This window comes from Suncus etruscus, chromosome 3, assembly GCF_024139225.1.
Source record: "Suncus etruscus isolate mSunEtr1 chromosome 3, mSunEtr1.pri.cur, whole genome shotgun sequence".
NCBI lineage: Eukaryota > Metazoa > Chordata > Mammalia > Eulipotyphla > Soricidae > Suncus > Suncus etruscus.
In genome coordinates, this window is record NC_064850.1 from 77,890,101 (window position 1) to 77,905,000 (window position 14,900).

A 14,900-nucleotide genomic window follows, 5' to 3' on the forward strand; every position below is an offset into this window, starting at 1 on the left:
ATATTAAACCCTCAGGCTAGTGGTAAGATGGATCTGGCCTGCTAGGGAGGATGGATAGAGAACTTCTCTTTCCACGTCCCCACTCAGTAACATTCACATCTTGAAATTGGCCCTGGTGAAATGGAAATTTGGAAATACCACACATCACTTTTTCCACTTTGTAGAGTTAGACTAGCACACCACTACTTAAAACCCCCACCTGCCCACAAACACACACAATTAGGAAATAACAGTTTAAAAGGTTAGGAAAGAGAGAGGATGCGACGCCCGAGGGCATCAGAACCTTTCCTTTCCCCTCCTCATCTTGGGTCCTGTTTCCCATTAGCTCTCTGGCCTCTGGGTCGCTCCAATTGGTACTCCTTAGCCTGGGCTGTCAACCATAAACGGTCCTCCTGCCACAGATGCCGTGAGTGCTGTTAGTGCCTCCGTCATAATAGGGCGCCAAGGCAGGGCAGAGAACCCCGGTTCTAGGCGGACTTCCACCGCCTCTGAGGGCAGAGCGACTTAGGCCCAGGCCCAGTCGGCGGGGTGGAGGGAAGTGGGGGCCTGTGGGCGGTCCCCACTGTCCCTCGTTTCTCCCAGCGTAGGGTTCTGACCGCTTTACAAACTTTTGACTGGAACAACGCTGGAGTGTTGACGTGGGCATCTCTTGGCCTGCCAAAGCCCCTTGACAATGGCCGCGACGCCAAGGACCATGAAGACCCTTCAGGAGGAGGCAGTGTGCCCCCTCTGCCTCGACTACTTCAACGACCCTGTGTCCATCGACTGCGGCCACAACTTCTGTCGTGGCTGTGTGACCCAACTGTGGATAAAGAAAGAGGAGGAGGAGCAGGAGCTGGAGGAGGAGCAAGAGCAGGAGCTAGAGGAGGAGGAGGACTGGGTGGAGGAGGACTGGGCAGAGGAGGACTTGGAGGAGGAATTGGAGGAGGAAGAGGAGGAGGAGGAGGAGGAAGAGGAGGAGGAGGAAGAGGCCACAAACATGGGCGGTACTGCAGAAGGCTGCTGGGACATCTCCATCCTTGGTCCCTGGCATCCTCATGATGAGGAGGAAGTGGTGGAGGATGAGGAAGAGGAGGGGGAAGAGGAGGAGGACTGGGCAGAGGAGGGCTGGACGGAGGAGGTGGCCACAAACACTACTATGGGCAGCACTGCAGAAGGCTGGGACATCTCCATCCGTGGTTCTTGGCATCCTCCTCACGAGGAGGAGGAGGAAGAAGAGGAAGAGGAGGAGGAGGAGGACTGGGCAGAGGAGGACTGGACGGAGGAGGTGACCACAAACACTATGGGCAGCACCTCAGAAGGCTGGGACATCTCCATCCGTGGTTCCGAGCAGGACTATTATTTCGGGGGTTCCACACTTGACCTGTGCATCAAGGTCTACCCAGAAGCAGAAGTGGTCCCCGAAGTGGAAGTCGTCCCAGACCACTACGAGGACAAAGATGAGGTGCTGTACCCTGACATCCAGCTGCTGCCACCTTCCACCCCTCGACACACGTTCACCTGTCCCCAGTGTCGCCAAAGCTTTTCACACAGCAGCTTCCGCCCCAATTGGCAACTGGCCAACATGGTGCAAGTCATCCGCCAGATGGAACCTGTCCCCAGTCAGGGCATCTGCCCCAAGCACCAGGAGGTCTTGAAGCTCTACTGCGAAGTGGACAAGGAGGCCATCTGCGTGGTGTGCCGGGAGTCCCGAAGTCACAAACAGCACAGTGTGGTGCCTCTGGAGGAAGTGGAGCACGAAGCCAAGGAGAAAAACGAAAAAAATGGGTGCAACCTTGCATTCTGAGTGCTGCCACCATTTAGAGAAGACATGGAGGAATTCCAGAATGTCTACATCTTCTGCATAATTTTAAGTCAAATGACGATTAAGCAATCTAAACTTTTAACATTTACAATAAAACATCTACTCATCTTTCTACTTAATCAGTTGAGATGAATCTACTAATCTGGGGATATAATATGGTACCTCATTGTTGTTTTGATTTGCATCTCCCTAATGATTAGTGATGTAGAGCCCTTTTTCATGTGCTTTCATGTATTTCTTCTTTGAGGAAATGTCTTCATTTCTTCTCCCATTTTTTGATGGGGTTAAATTTTTTTTTCTTGTTGAGATCTGTCAGTACATTGTATATCTTAGATATTAGCCAATTATCTATGGGCATTGGGTGAATAATTTCATCCATTCTGTAGGTAGCTTTTATATCCTCATCACTATTTCCTTTGAGATACAGAAGCTTCTCATCTTAATGTAGTCCTATCTGTTTATCTCTGCTTCCACTTGTTTGGATAGTGCTGCTGCTTCTTGAAGATGCCTTTAGAAATCTTTCAGGGGTCTCAAACTCGCGGCCTGTGGGGCTGTTTATGGCACTCTGTACAACATTTTGTGGCCCTACCCTAGAGAAATCTTTTTTTGTTTTGTTTTGTTTTAGTTGTTTGGGTCACACCCCCCAATGTTCAAGGCTTACTACTGACTTTGCACTCAAGAATCACCTCGACTTTGCCTCCTGTGACCCCCAGGTAAATTGAGTTTGAGACCCCTATATTAAGGTTCTGGGTCTGTTATCAAGGTCTTTAATCCATTTGGATTTTTTCTTTAGGCATGATGTTAGATGGAGGTTCGAGTTTCCTTTTTTGCATGTGGCTGACCAGTTGTCAAGGCACCACTTGTTGAAAAGGCTTTTCTTGGTCCATTTTGCTTTTCTTGACCCTTTATCAAAAATTAATTGGTTATGCGTCTGGGGTACATTCTCTGAATACTCAAGTCTATATGGATGCTGGTCTGTAGTTTTCTTTCTTAGTAGCATCTCTGTTAAGTTTTGGTATTAGGATTTTGTTAGCTTCATAAAAACTATTTGGTAGTTTTTCTGTTTCTTAAATTTCCTAAAAGAGCCTGAATATGATTGGTAGTATTTCCTCTTGAAAGATTTGAAAGAATTTTTTAGTGAATCCATCTGAGCCTGGACTTTTGTTTTTGGGAAGATTTTGATTACCATTTTAATTTCCTCAATAGTTATGAGTCTATTTAGATGAGCTAGATAGATCATCCTGATTCAACTGTGGAAGATTGTAAGAGTTCAAGAATTTATCCATTTCTTCCAGGTTTTCTAGTTTTGTGGCATAGAGCTTCTCAAAGTAGTCTCTGGTTGTCCTTTGAATCTTTGCAGTATTAGTAGTGATCTCCCCTGTTCATTTCTAATCCAGTTTCTTAAGTTTCTCTCTCTCCCATTCTTTGTGACTTTTACTAGTGGTTTATTTTTTTTTAAAGAATCAACTTTTGCTTTTAATCTTTTGGATTGTTTTATTGATTTACAATTCATTGATTTCTGCTCTAAGCCTTGTCATTTCCTTCTGCCTACATATTTTGGGTTCATTTTGTCAATTCTTTTCTAATTCTATAAGCTTTGTGATTAAGCTATTTATGTAGGCCCCTACTTCCTGATATATGCTTGCTAAGCTATAAATTTTCCTTAGTATTGCTTTTGCTGTGTCCCACAAATTCTGATAATTTGTGTCTTCATTTGTGTTTGTTTCCAGGAATCGTTTGAGTCCCTCTTTGATTTCATCTCTGACCCATTGGTTGTTCAGTAGTGAGCTGTTTAATTTCCAGGTGTTAAAGTATTTCTTCTGTGTTCCTTTGTAGTTGACTTCTAATTTCAATGCATTGTGTTCTATGAAGTTAGCCCATACAATTTCTATTCTTTTGATTTTATATGGCATGTTTTTTGCATAGCATGTGGTCTATCCTGGAGAATGACCCCTATACATTGGAGAAGACTGTATATTTAGCTTTCTGGGTATGGAATGCCCTCTATATATCTACTAGGCCACTTTGTTACATTACTAATATATACTAGTATTCCATTATTAGTATATACTTGTTGGGTTTTAGCCTGGTTGACCTATCAATGGGTGACAGAGAAGTGTTGATGTCTCCCACCATTATTGTGTTGCTATTGATGTCTTTTTTAATATTTGTTAACAATTATATTAAATATTTTGTTGGTCCTTCATTGGGAGTGTACATATTTAGGAGTGTGATTTCTTCCTGTTGTATATATCCCTTGATTACTACAAAATATCCATCTTTGTTTCTTATAACTTTTCTAAATCTAAAGTTTTTGTCATCTGATATTAATATGGCCACTCTTATTTTTTACAGGCATTGTTTGCTTGGATGATTGTCCTACATCATTTGATTTTGAGTCTGTTTGACTATTTAGATGTACTTCTGTTGGATTCAGCTTTTTGATCCATTTTGCCATTCTTTGTCTCTTAAATTGTGGTACATTTAGTCCATTGACATTAAGAGAGATAATTGTCATGGTATTTAGTGTCATCTTTATCTAGGAGTTTGGTGATTGTCTTGATCTGTATTGTCTTAAAGTAGAACTTTCAGTTTTTCTTTTAAGGCTGGTTTGAGTCTGTAAAATATCCGAGCTGTTTATCCATAAAGCTATGTATACTTCCTTCAAACTTAAATGTAAGTCTGTCTGGGAGCAGTATTCTAGGTGCAGCATTCATTTCATTGAGTTTTGTCACTCTATTCAACTACTGCTTTCTGGCCTTGAGGGTTTCTTGTGATAGGGCTGCTGTAAATCTTAAGGATGCTCCTTTGAATGTAATTTCCCTTTTGATTTTGCTACTTTTAGTTTTCTATTTCTATCTTTGGGATTCATCATTGTGACTAGATTGTGTCTTGGAGTGCTTTTCTTCAGGTAATCTTCAGTCATGCAGTATTTAGTTGAAAGCAATCTTTAGTTCTGGGAGTTTCTCTGCAATGATGTCCTTCACTGTTGATTCTTTCTGTGAATTTTTTTTTACATTTCTGGGACTCTAATGATTCTTCTGCTGTTTCTGTAGTTTATCAAAGACTTCTATTTTCATCTGTTCACATTATTTAAGGAATTTTTCATTGTCTGATTGTGTTAAGTTTCTTTTCTAATTTGTTTTGTTGTTGTTGAGCCACACCTGGTGATGCTCAGGGATTACTCCTGGCTATGCACTCAGAAATCGCTCCTGGCTTGGGGGAACCATCTGGGGGAACCAGGGTATCAAACCGTGGCTCATCTTAGGCTAGTGCAAGCAAGGCAGATGCCTTACCGCTTGAGCAATGATTTCAGCCCCTCCAATCTCTCTCTTTATTTTTTGGAGTTGTTATATATCTCATCTTTCAGCTCACTGATTCAATCCTCACCTGCTATTACTCAGTTGGAGAAGCTTTCCAGTGAGGTTTTCATTTCACCTACCAAGTTTTTCAGGCCTGCTATTTCAGTTTGGAGTTTTTTTATTTCTATTTTTATATCCTCTTAATTTTTATTTGTGGTTCATTCAGCTTGATTCATGTTTTCTTTGACTTCTATGAACATCCTCCATATTTTTTCTATAAACTCCTTATCTGATAGGCTAAATATGTGGTTTGACCTTTTAGATCATCATAGTTGCCATCTTTATTCTCTATGCATGGTGTTAACCTGCATTGTTTCCCCATTTTCCTGCTTATCGTTTGGTGTTTTCTTCATGTTGTGCCAGGGTTCATTGGCCAGGAGATATGTACGGCCACACAGTGGAGCAGCTGCACTCTTCTGGCTCTGCTCTTGGTGGGCGGGGACAGCTCACCTCTGAAGAAGTGCCCTCAGGGAACTTCTGGGCTGTATGGTTCAAGGTCCAGCCAAGCAGAGCATAGAAAGTCACAATGGCTCTGCCTTAACTTTCTTAACCAGTCTTTAGAAGACCATAGTCATGAGTTATTTTTTAAGGGGGAAAATATTCAGGACTACTTGGGGTCTATATGTTCTTGAACTTGTTCTTAAAATTAGTAGGTTTTCAGAAGAATGTTTTTCACATAGATGTTCAGTCCTCAGTGGAAGAACTGAAGAGATATGTGTGCAAAATTTGGTGAGACCTTCCAGAAATTTGGACATGAAATATCTAAATAGATGGCAGGGCTTTATTATGTTTTTCCTTACATTTTAAAGTTGTATTATTACTCTTAATTTTGATCTCTCCAGCTATGGGTAGAAAACAGTGTTGCAGCTTTCATGTCTTCCACAATGAAGAGAACTGTGACATGGTTATCACATCATCTGAATAAATGTTTTTCTTCTAAGTTTTAAAAATAAGTTAGGAAAGATTTTAAGATGAATGAGGTAGTAGGAATAGCAAGAAGTGAGGGCTGACCAAAAGTTAAGAGACAATTGGATGCCTTTATTTTCTTTCTCCACAGAGACTTTCAGCAAGTTGAATAATAGAACATATCACATAAAACATTTTTTAATTTTAACTCTCAAGTCTACTTTACTTACTAACTCATTCCACAAATTATAATGCTTTAAGCCATTATAAGAATTTTTTCATATATCTTACGAGGGAAAAAGTTTTGTATCAGCCCCAACAAAATACTCAAGGCATTTTTAAAAAATCTCTGAAAGCAATGTTAATAATAAAGGATAAATGATAAACATATAATTTATGCATTAAATATATACACATTTACTTATATTAAAAATAAATATATTCATATAAAATTAAAATTAATTGAGATAGAAAAGTGTTGAAAATAAATGGAGAAGTATATATAAGACAGTAAATGCAAATTAATTTAGGTGGCATCTATTTTTTATCATTTTTGTACTTTTTTGAACTATGACAATGTTTTTACATGCAAAATGCACTTAAAATTATAGTACAGAAAAATGCATTTGAACTCAAGAAAGGATAAATATAAGATTATTTTAAAATGTAAGAAAATATATGCTTAATAAGTGATTGCATATGTAATTATTGTGTTTGAAGGTGAAATATATATATTTGTATATATGTATAAAAAAATTGTCTAAAAACCAGTGAAATTTTCAACATCTTGTGCTACTTAATCAGCAAAACCTAGAGGTTTAGGAGACCTTCTCTTCACTTTATTCTCTATACTGAAGGTATATTTTTATCCATTATGCAGCGAGGTTAGTAGTTTTAACTTTTGAAAGACATCAGCCTCACAGAACCTCTATTATAACCACCATCATTATTACAGCTGTGAATTTAGAATACAATTTATATTAACTAATGCAAGGAATATGTATCCCACATTGTACAGAAGGAGCTGAGTAGCAGAGGAAAGTAGGTAGCCCATAAAATATGGCTCCAGAGTGTTTCCTGAATAGCCAAAATTAAGAGTAATACCTACATGTTTAATTATGCAACTACAAAACATGTTTATACAATTTAATAAATAATAAAAAATAATAAAATTTAATTGAATCACAGTGAAATCGTTACAAAATTGCTCATAATCTTCATTTTTTAAATATCTTCATTTAAGCAACACGTTTGCTCATAATTCTTAATCATACACCCTTATTCATATTATTATGCATATTTCCCACCACCAATGTCCCCATTTTCCCACCCACCCTTCCCCCATCCTCCTCACTTCCTGTCTCTGGAATATTTTTCCTCTTCTTTCATTTCTCTCTCTCTCTCTCTCTCTCTCTCTCTCTCTCTCTCTCTCTCTCTCTCTCCCCCACCCTGTATTTTCCCTTTAAACATTGTAGTTTTCAATACTGTTGCTGAAGAAGTATCATGCTTATCACTTTATATCCTTTCAGCATCCAATCTTGTCCAGAGTGATTATTTCCAACTATCAATGTCATAGTGACATTGATTGACTGTTTCTGCCCTAACTGTACTACCCCTCTATTTTTGGCAAGTTTCCTACCATGGACTGGTCCTCCTGGCCCTTGTGTCTATTGCTTTGGGTAGTAATATCATACTATCTTTTATATATATATATACCAAAATGAATACACTCATTGCTACGTCTGCCCCTCTTCCTCTGACTCATTTAGCTCAGCATAATATTCTCCACGATATTTGTGTCTATAAATTTCTTAACATCATCCATGCTGCTTTAACTTTAGCAGTAAAAAAAATCTTAGTAAGAAAAGCTATTTAGGAGCCTGAAATGGTATCACAGTGATAGGGCATTTGCCTTGCAGGGAACCAACCCGGGATGAACCAGGGTTCCATTCTTGGCATCCCAAATGGTCTCCCAAGTCTGCCAGGAGAGATTTTTGAGCACATGTCAAGAGTAACCCCTGAGTACCGCCAAGTGTGGCCCCAAAACAAAAAACAAACATAAAAAGCTCTTTAAAAATCAAGAATAAGCAGAGCAGTAGAGTTTGTCTTGCATAAGGCCCTCAGTTCAATTTCAAGCACAGCACAATTATGACTAAAATGAGCTACCATGAAAGTAAATTAATAGTAAAATTAACTAATAAGACACATATGAAGAAAATGGTAGCTTGAGGGCACATTTCATAATGCTTTTCTGGAGCATAAAATTAGTTGTCATGGGTTCTATTTAGGAAACTTAATGAATTTATTTTAAACATAAAACTAAGTTGGAAAAGTACAAATTGAAACACTGCACTTATATTTTTCCAGGCCAACAGCTAGCTTCTTGCAGCCTGAACATGAACTTGTAGCCAGTTTTGTTTCATTTACAGCTTTCCCCAAGCCAAAGTCACAACACCCTTCTGATGCAAGACATTTTCCCCTTCTTTGTCACACTCATCACCAGCTTTTGCCTTAGTAAGGAAGCTCAGTGAATTCCCAGTAAATCCCCACATTTCTCTTCTAATAAATTATCAGGAGAAGAGTTAGAAGTTGCCAATGAGTGTACAGAAATCTGGAACAGAAATAAACACTGTGGCACTTTTGTTCTCTCAATCTATCAGTAACATCACAAATAGTGTCTCCTTGATCTACAAATTGTTATTATCACTGTTATTGTTGATATCATTTCTGCCCACTTGATGCTTGATCCCTTGGTTTGGAAAAAATAGTATGATTCACCTTACCAGATGTTAATGCTTTTATTTGTACAATGTGATTTGCCCATCTCCTTCCACCCCTATTTTCCATCAAGTTGAGAGAATCATTGGCAAATTGCAGTTGCACATGAAATGAAAATTAGTGGTTTCATGCCATTTCAAAAGTTTGTGGGAACTGGTGTATTACAAATTTCAGGACTAAGTCTTTTGTTTTCTGTTTACTTGCATCACCAACCGGTTTCCCTGTACTTAGAATCCCACTTTACTCTGTTCCCTAAGAGATTCAAAAGCTGCTAAATTTAAAGATTTTTAGAGCAAACATCTAGAGATGGCTCAGATAAAATCAAAACCCAGAGTTAACAAATGCAGCCTAACAGATGCAACAGATCTTACCCTATAGCTTCCCCACTAAGAAGTGAAACCAGTGATTGCCTATAGTGCCAAAGAAATGCCTGAAGGATACTCTTTGGTTCTATGAAGATATGGTAGAATACAATGAAAAGGAATAAGAGAATAGACTCTAAGGTTCATAAAACCCGTTTTGATCATTTTGTTTTTTTCTCAAATTAGTTGTCTTTTTAAAAATTATGTTTAAAATTTATTTTTGGTTGTATTTTTGTTTGGGGGCCGCAACTGGCGATGCTCAAGCCACCCCCTGGTGATCCTGGCTCTTCATTCAGGAATCCTTCCTGGTGGTGCTTAGGACTGGAATCCAGGTTGGCTGCATGCAAGGCAAGCATCATAACACTGTACTAGCTGTACTAGCTCCAGTGCAGCCTTTGTTACGTTTATTTTTTCTCTTTGGGCCGTATTTGGTGGCACCCAGGGATTACTCCTGCCTCTGTGCTCAGAAATCTCTCCTGGCAGGTTTGGAGGTCCATATGAGATACTGGAAATGGAACCCAGGTCCGTCCTGGGTCTGCCACTTGCAAGGCAAATGCCTTTTCACTGTGCTATGGCTCCAGCCCATGTTTATTCTTTCAACAAATTTACTGAAGATTAAGAAGACATCCCTGCCTATATGTATATTTAGAGTAGGTTCAACTTTTCTTTGTTAAGCTGGTCAATTTTCTTTACCTTCCAAATATGTCAAGGGTAAATAATACCTATTCCCATGTAAAGATAAAATGAACTAAGATATGTAAACTATAGTACAGTGCCAGGGATATAGCACTCAGGGAATAGATTGAAGCCAAATTGTTAATTATACTTTTTATTTCACCCTTGTCCCTAATTGCCAAGTTGCTTTCTCAGATAAGCTAAACATCTCTAAAAAGTTAAGTCTGATAAGCAGTGGTATTCCAGATGTGGTTTCTGTGATCTTGTGATGTAAAAGGTATAGATATCTCCTTGAACTAGTTTGGAAAAAAGTCTCAAAAACTCAGGGACACTGGGAACAGGCTTCAGATTTTTTACCAGGATGGTAAACAACAGTGGGGTAAGGAAACTTGGAGGGTATTCAAATTACTCAGTAGACAGCCAGATAGCACAGAGATAATACTCTTGCCTTGCATGTGGCTGGCTTGCAGGGTTCAATACATAGCACTGAATATGGTCCCCTGAACATAACGAAGAGCGATCCCTGAGCATAGAGCCAATAGTAAGTCCTGTGAACTGCCAGGTATCACTCCTATCCCAACACCCCAAAACAAAACAAACAAAAATAAAGTATATGGGAGAAAATATTTTAAAAGTCAAACATGGTGGGCTGGAGAGGTGGTGCAAGTGGTAAGGCATTATTTGCCTTGCACATACTAATCTAGGACTGACCGTGGTTCGATACCCCAGCATCCCAGATGGTCTCCCAAGCCAAGAGCGATTTCTGAATGAGCATCACCAGTTGTGGCCCCAAAACAAAAAAACAAGAAACAAAAAAAACAAGAACAAAAGTCAAACATGGTAATACAATGCTTCAAGCATATTGGAAAGTTTAGAAGTTTTTATAATAGTATCAAACACTAGTTGAAGATTCTTGAATAAAAACACTTAAGATCTAAACTATTATAAAACATTCAATTTCTTAGTAAGCAGCTGAGCCCAAGAAGATGGAATTTCACAGTTTCTTCTAAACTGTGGCATAATCTTAAATTTAAGTAAATGTTTATGTACCGGTATGTAAAACATACTGGCGTATGTAAGGTACTGGCATAGAAATTAATCTGGAAAGAAAAAAATGGGGATTTTTTTTCTAAACTAAAAGATAGATCCTAGAGTTTTTTGGCGTTTGATCTGGCCTTCTATTTATTTACCTTTTTACACATTCTTTCGTACAAATGTGAGACAGTTGTGTTTATCACTGTCAATTGAATAATATGATATTTGAAGATGTAGTAGTTATTATTTATCAAGTTTTATGCAAAAAACATATCTGAAAGGTTATTCTACACATACTATGTTAAGATGGCTTAAGGTAAAAGAAGTATTTGTTAGCAAAACTTCTGACCATACTAGAAATAATCAACAAACATTGCATTCAACTATAGTTTTCTAATAAAAGCCAGTCTTTTCCATCCCATGGGAAGCCACACTCTAATATCATGAAGCAGAACAGGAAGTATAGTATGAATCTCCAATTCTCAAGAGATCACAGCCTAGCCCTTTAAATTAAACTTTGATTCTATGCTTAGCTGCAATCTTTTAATAAAGCAATTTTTAATTCCAAGTATGCGAAATGGCTTTATTTCTTGACAGTTAGAAGTGACTTCTGTACCAAAGTTTTAAATTATAAGCAAACACTATGTAAATTGCTTTGGAAGCTTACATATTTGGTATAATGCAGGCAAAATTGGGAGCAAAGATAGTATAGTATAGCTATCAAGATTCTTGTCTTGCATATGACTAACCATATTCCATTACTAATATCTTATATGGTTCCCACTATCAGGAGTGATCTCTGAGCACAGAGCCACAAATAATCACTGAGCTCCCGTAGGTGTGGGCCCAAAATACTCAAAAAAGTAAAATTAGTATTGGCAATAAATTTTCTCTTTTATCCTCAAAGGTTTTTATCCTAGCAATTCACCAAAGTACATTACATTCATAGGACATTTTTAAATGCTATGATAACATCACACTGTTGAATATAAACATGCCCTCTATTCTGTCAGATTAATTACCTATGAATGTTCATCTGAAATATAAAATTGTTTTATTTTTTAAGCATGCCAGCAGCAGAACCAATAGCATCCAGCACAACCACCTCCAGCTTCTTATCATTCATTTTTATTTTAGTTTCTCCTCACAGAAGGAGCAATAAAAATTTGTGTTTATATGAACATCTATGATCATTCAACTTGGGCAAAATGAAGCATATTTTCACCAGCTGAGATATGAAAGAACAAAAGACAGAATTTTCCATGAAGGGGAAAAAGGTGGGATATAGAGCAAACTGTTATTTGAATATTCAAAATTTAGTCTACCTTTCAGTCCCTAATTTTCACTATTATGTATCCTATTATGTATCCTTATTATGCATATATGTATTATATGTATCCCTAATATGCTGTACCCTATCAGGGGAAGTGACCAGATTCCTAGAATTAAATATGTCTACAACAAAAACATTTTTTTAAAAAAATAAAAGATGGGGCCGGAGAGATAGTATGGAGGTAAGGCGTTTGCCTTTCATGCAGAAGGTCATTGGTTCGAATCCCGGTGTCCCATATGGTCCCCCATGTCTGCCAGGAGCAATTTCTGAGCATGGAGCCAGGAATAACCCCTGAGCACTGCTGGGTGTGACCCAAAAACCACACACAAAAAAATAATAAATAATAATAATAAAAGATGACAAACTCATATTTCCTAACTTCAAGATGTATTATGGCATAGTAATATATATATATAATATTCAATATATGCTAATATATAATACAATACACCCTACACAATACACTATAATAATCAATACACTTTAGTATTATTGGTAAGAGAAAAGACACATAGACCAGAGTAAAATTCTGGAAACAGACTTAACAAATACCTTCTAAAAGCAGGCCTATCACTTGACAGCATATTAGAACTACAGACAGAACTAATATGTGCAGGCACAGAATGGAAAAAAGTGGAAAACTCTGTATATTTAAAGATGCTATTAATAATAATGAACAACTTTATAAGCACAGTGTTTAAATAAAAGGTAAAAAAAAAGATGCTATTGAGTTCACTGGCTGTACATACCAGAAACCAATCTATATTTGAACCTCATTACATTAATAATGATATTTACTTTCTGTTAAGACATTTTGATGATATTTATGTTATTTCTGTGAGGCTAAAGCCCACGTGCAAAATATCTCAAAAATTTTGTTTTAATATTAGCATCATCTACTTTATTAAAAATAAAATAAAATAGAGGACCAGGGTAATAGCACGGTGATAGAGCATTTGCCTTGCATGCCGCTGACTCAGGGTTCGATCCCCGGAATCCTATATGGTCCCACAGCCAGGAGCAATTTTTGAGCTCATAGCCAAGAGTAACACTTGAGTATCACTGGGTGTGGCCCCCCCAAAAAAAAGTAAAAGAAAAAATAGCAGGAGGAGGGTGAGAGGGTACTGAAGACCCTGGTGACACCTAACCGGATTGATGCTAGAACATAGTATGTTTAAAACTCAGCTATGAGTATTTTCTAAATAATGGTGCTTTAATAAAATTTACTAAAATTACTTGACAAAAAACAGGGGTTGGAAGTCTTTCGAATGTCTTAAATTACTTAAATATATATTCAGAACTAACTTGTAGAGTATCATTACAATGGAAAAAATGTTGGTTTTTTTTTTCACAGCTTCCCTAAGAAACTTTCAAAAACTAGCTGATTTAATTTTCTAGAAAGGCTCTAGTTTTGAAAAGATTTTATCTACGAGGTGAATGAAATATGTATTTCTTTGACACTCTATGAAACAGAAAGGAGGTTCAATCCAACCCACAGTTGCCTGATTCTCTTCATGATAAGTGTGTGTGCCTTTTATCATCAAAGTCAGTGTGAATAAAGGAATGATATTATATATGATCTTCAATTTGAATCATTTTGAAAACAGAAAGAAAATCAATTTCAAAATAAGTCTTTAACCTCTGCTTATCATCAAACCCTACCACTTGTATTCACCAGCAAAGCCCCTGACTTAGAGCTGTCAGTAAAGGAGTATGGTGAATGTGGAAACACCTCCATAATAGGGACTAAGAAATATTTCAGGAATGTGGAGATATGTAAGTGTTCAAGACTGCTTCAGAAGGCAGCATTTAAACTGAGACTTCTTTTTCCAGGGAGATTGATCTAGGTCTCTGGGACCTTCCTGAAATGGGGCAGGCAGATTCTCCTTCCTACCTAAAGGCACAGCATCCCAAAGTCATAACCATCATTTTCCGAAAGAAATGGCCCAGCTCCACAGCTGAACTCAAAAATGTGACGAGGGGCTAGAGCAATAGTACAGAGGGTAGAGTTCTGGCAGATCCTTAGCATCAAAAAGTTACTTGTCTAGGGACTCTTGCATTGATTAGCCAGGTTAAGTACAGATATTCTTGGTGACTGTGATATCTGAATTTCAAGTCCATGAAGTACGCTCCTGGATTTCTGAACCCAGAAAACCAAACTGAGCTTGGAATTTAGACAATTTAAAGTTTTTAGCTTGATGTTTATGTACCTATAGACAATGCTAAATTTTTGCTTAAGAATAACTATTTTAGGTGCTTGCTTCTGCAAGATAAAGAGAAGATTAGCATGGTCCTATGTGCAAGGATGACATGCAGATTCCTGAAGCATTCCATACTTAAAAAAAAGGAACTATTTTGGGGGGTAGGAGTGATAGCACAGCAGGTAGGGCGTTTTCCTTGCTGACCTAGGTTTGATCCCCAGCATCCCATATGGTCACTCATGCCTGCCAGAAGCAATTTCTGATCCAGGAGTAGCCCCTGAGCACTGCAAAGTGTTGCCTGAATAAACAAACAAAATTATTTTTATATATAATTGGTCTTCCTTTTTTAAAATAATAAATCTGGTTTGGAAAGCAATGTACGTTAACTTACTAAGCATGTTTTTTTAATTGAAATACATGGCAAATAATTAAATGTGACCACTA

At 37.9% G+C, this 14,900-nt stretch overlaps 1 protein-coding gene and 1 non-coding gene across 2 annotated transcripts; both read left to right on the forward strand.

Annotated features, from left to right (window-relative positions):
- Positions 1-1,138: 1,138 nt before the first annotated feature.
- Positions 1,139-1,786, forward strand: LOC126004368 (E3 ubiquitin-protein ligase TRIM52-like). The gene has a single exon (XM_049770810.1). It carries the CDS (start codon positions 1,139-1,141, stop codon positions 1,784-1,786), a length of 648 nt encoding a protein of 215 aa, XP_049626767.1.
- Positions 1,787-14,492: 12,706 nt separating this feature from the next.
- Positions 14,493-14,595, forward strand: LOC126004911 (U6 spliceosomal RNA). The gene has a single exon (XR_007494129.1). It is a non-coding gene; the product is annotated as a U6 spliceosomal RNA (small nuclear RNA).
- The last annotated feature ends 305 nt before the right edge of the window (positions 14,596-14,900 follow it).

Bases quoted from the DNA above. Each gene is read 5' to 3' on its own strand.
- LOC126004368 (XM_049770810.1), top strand. From the start codon at position 1,139: ATGGGCAGCACTGCAGAAGGCTGGGACATCTCCATCCGTGGTTCTTGG.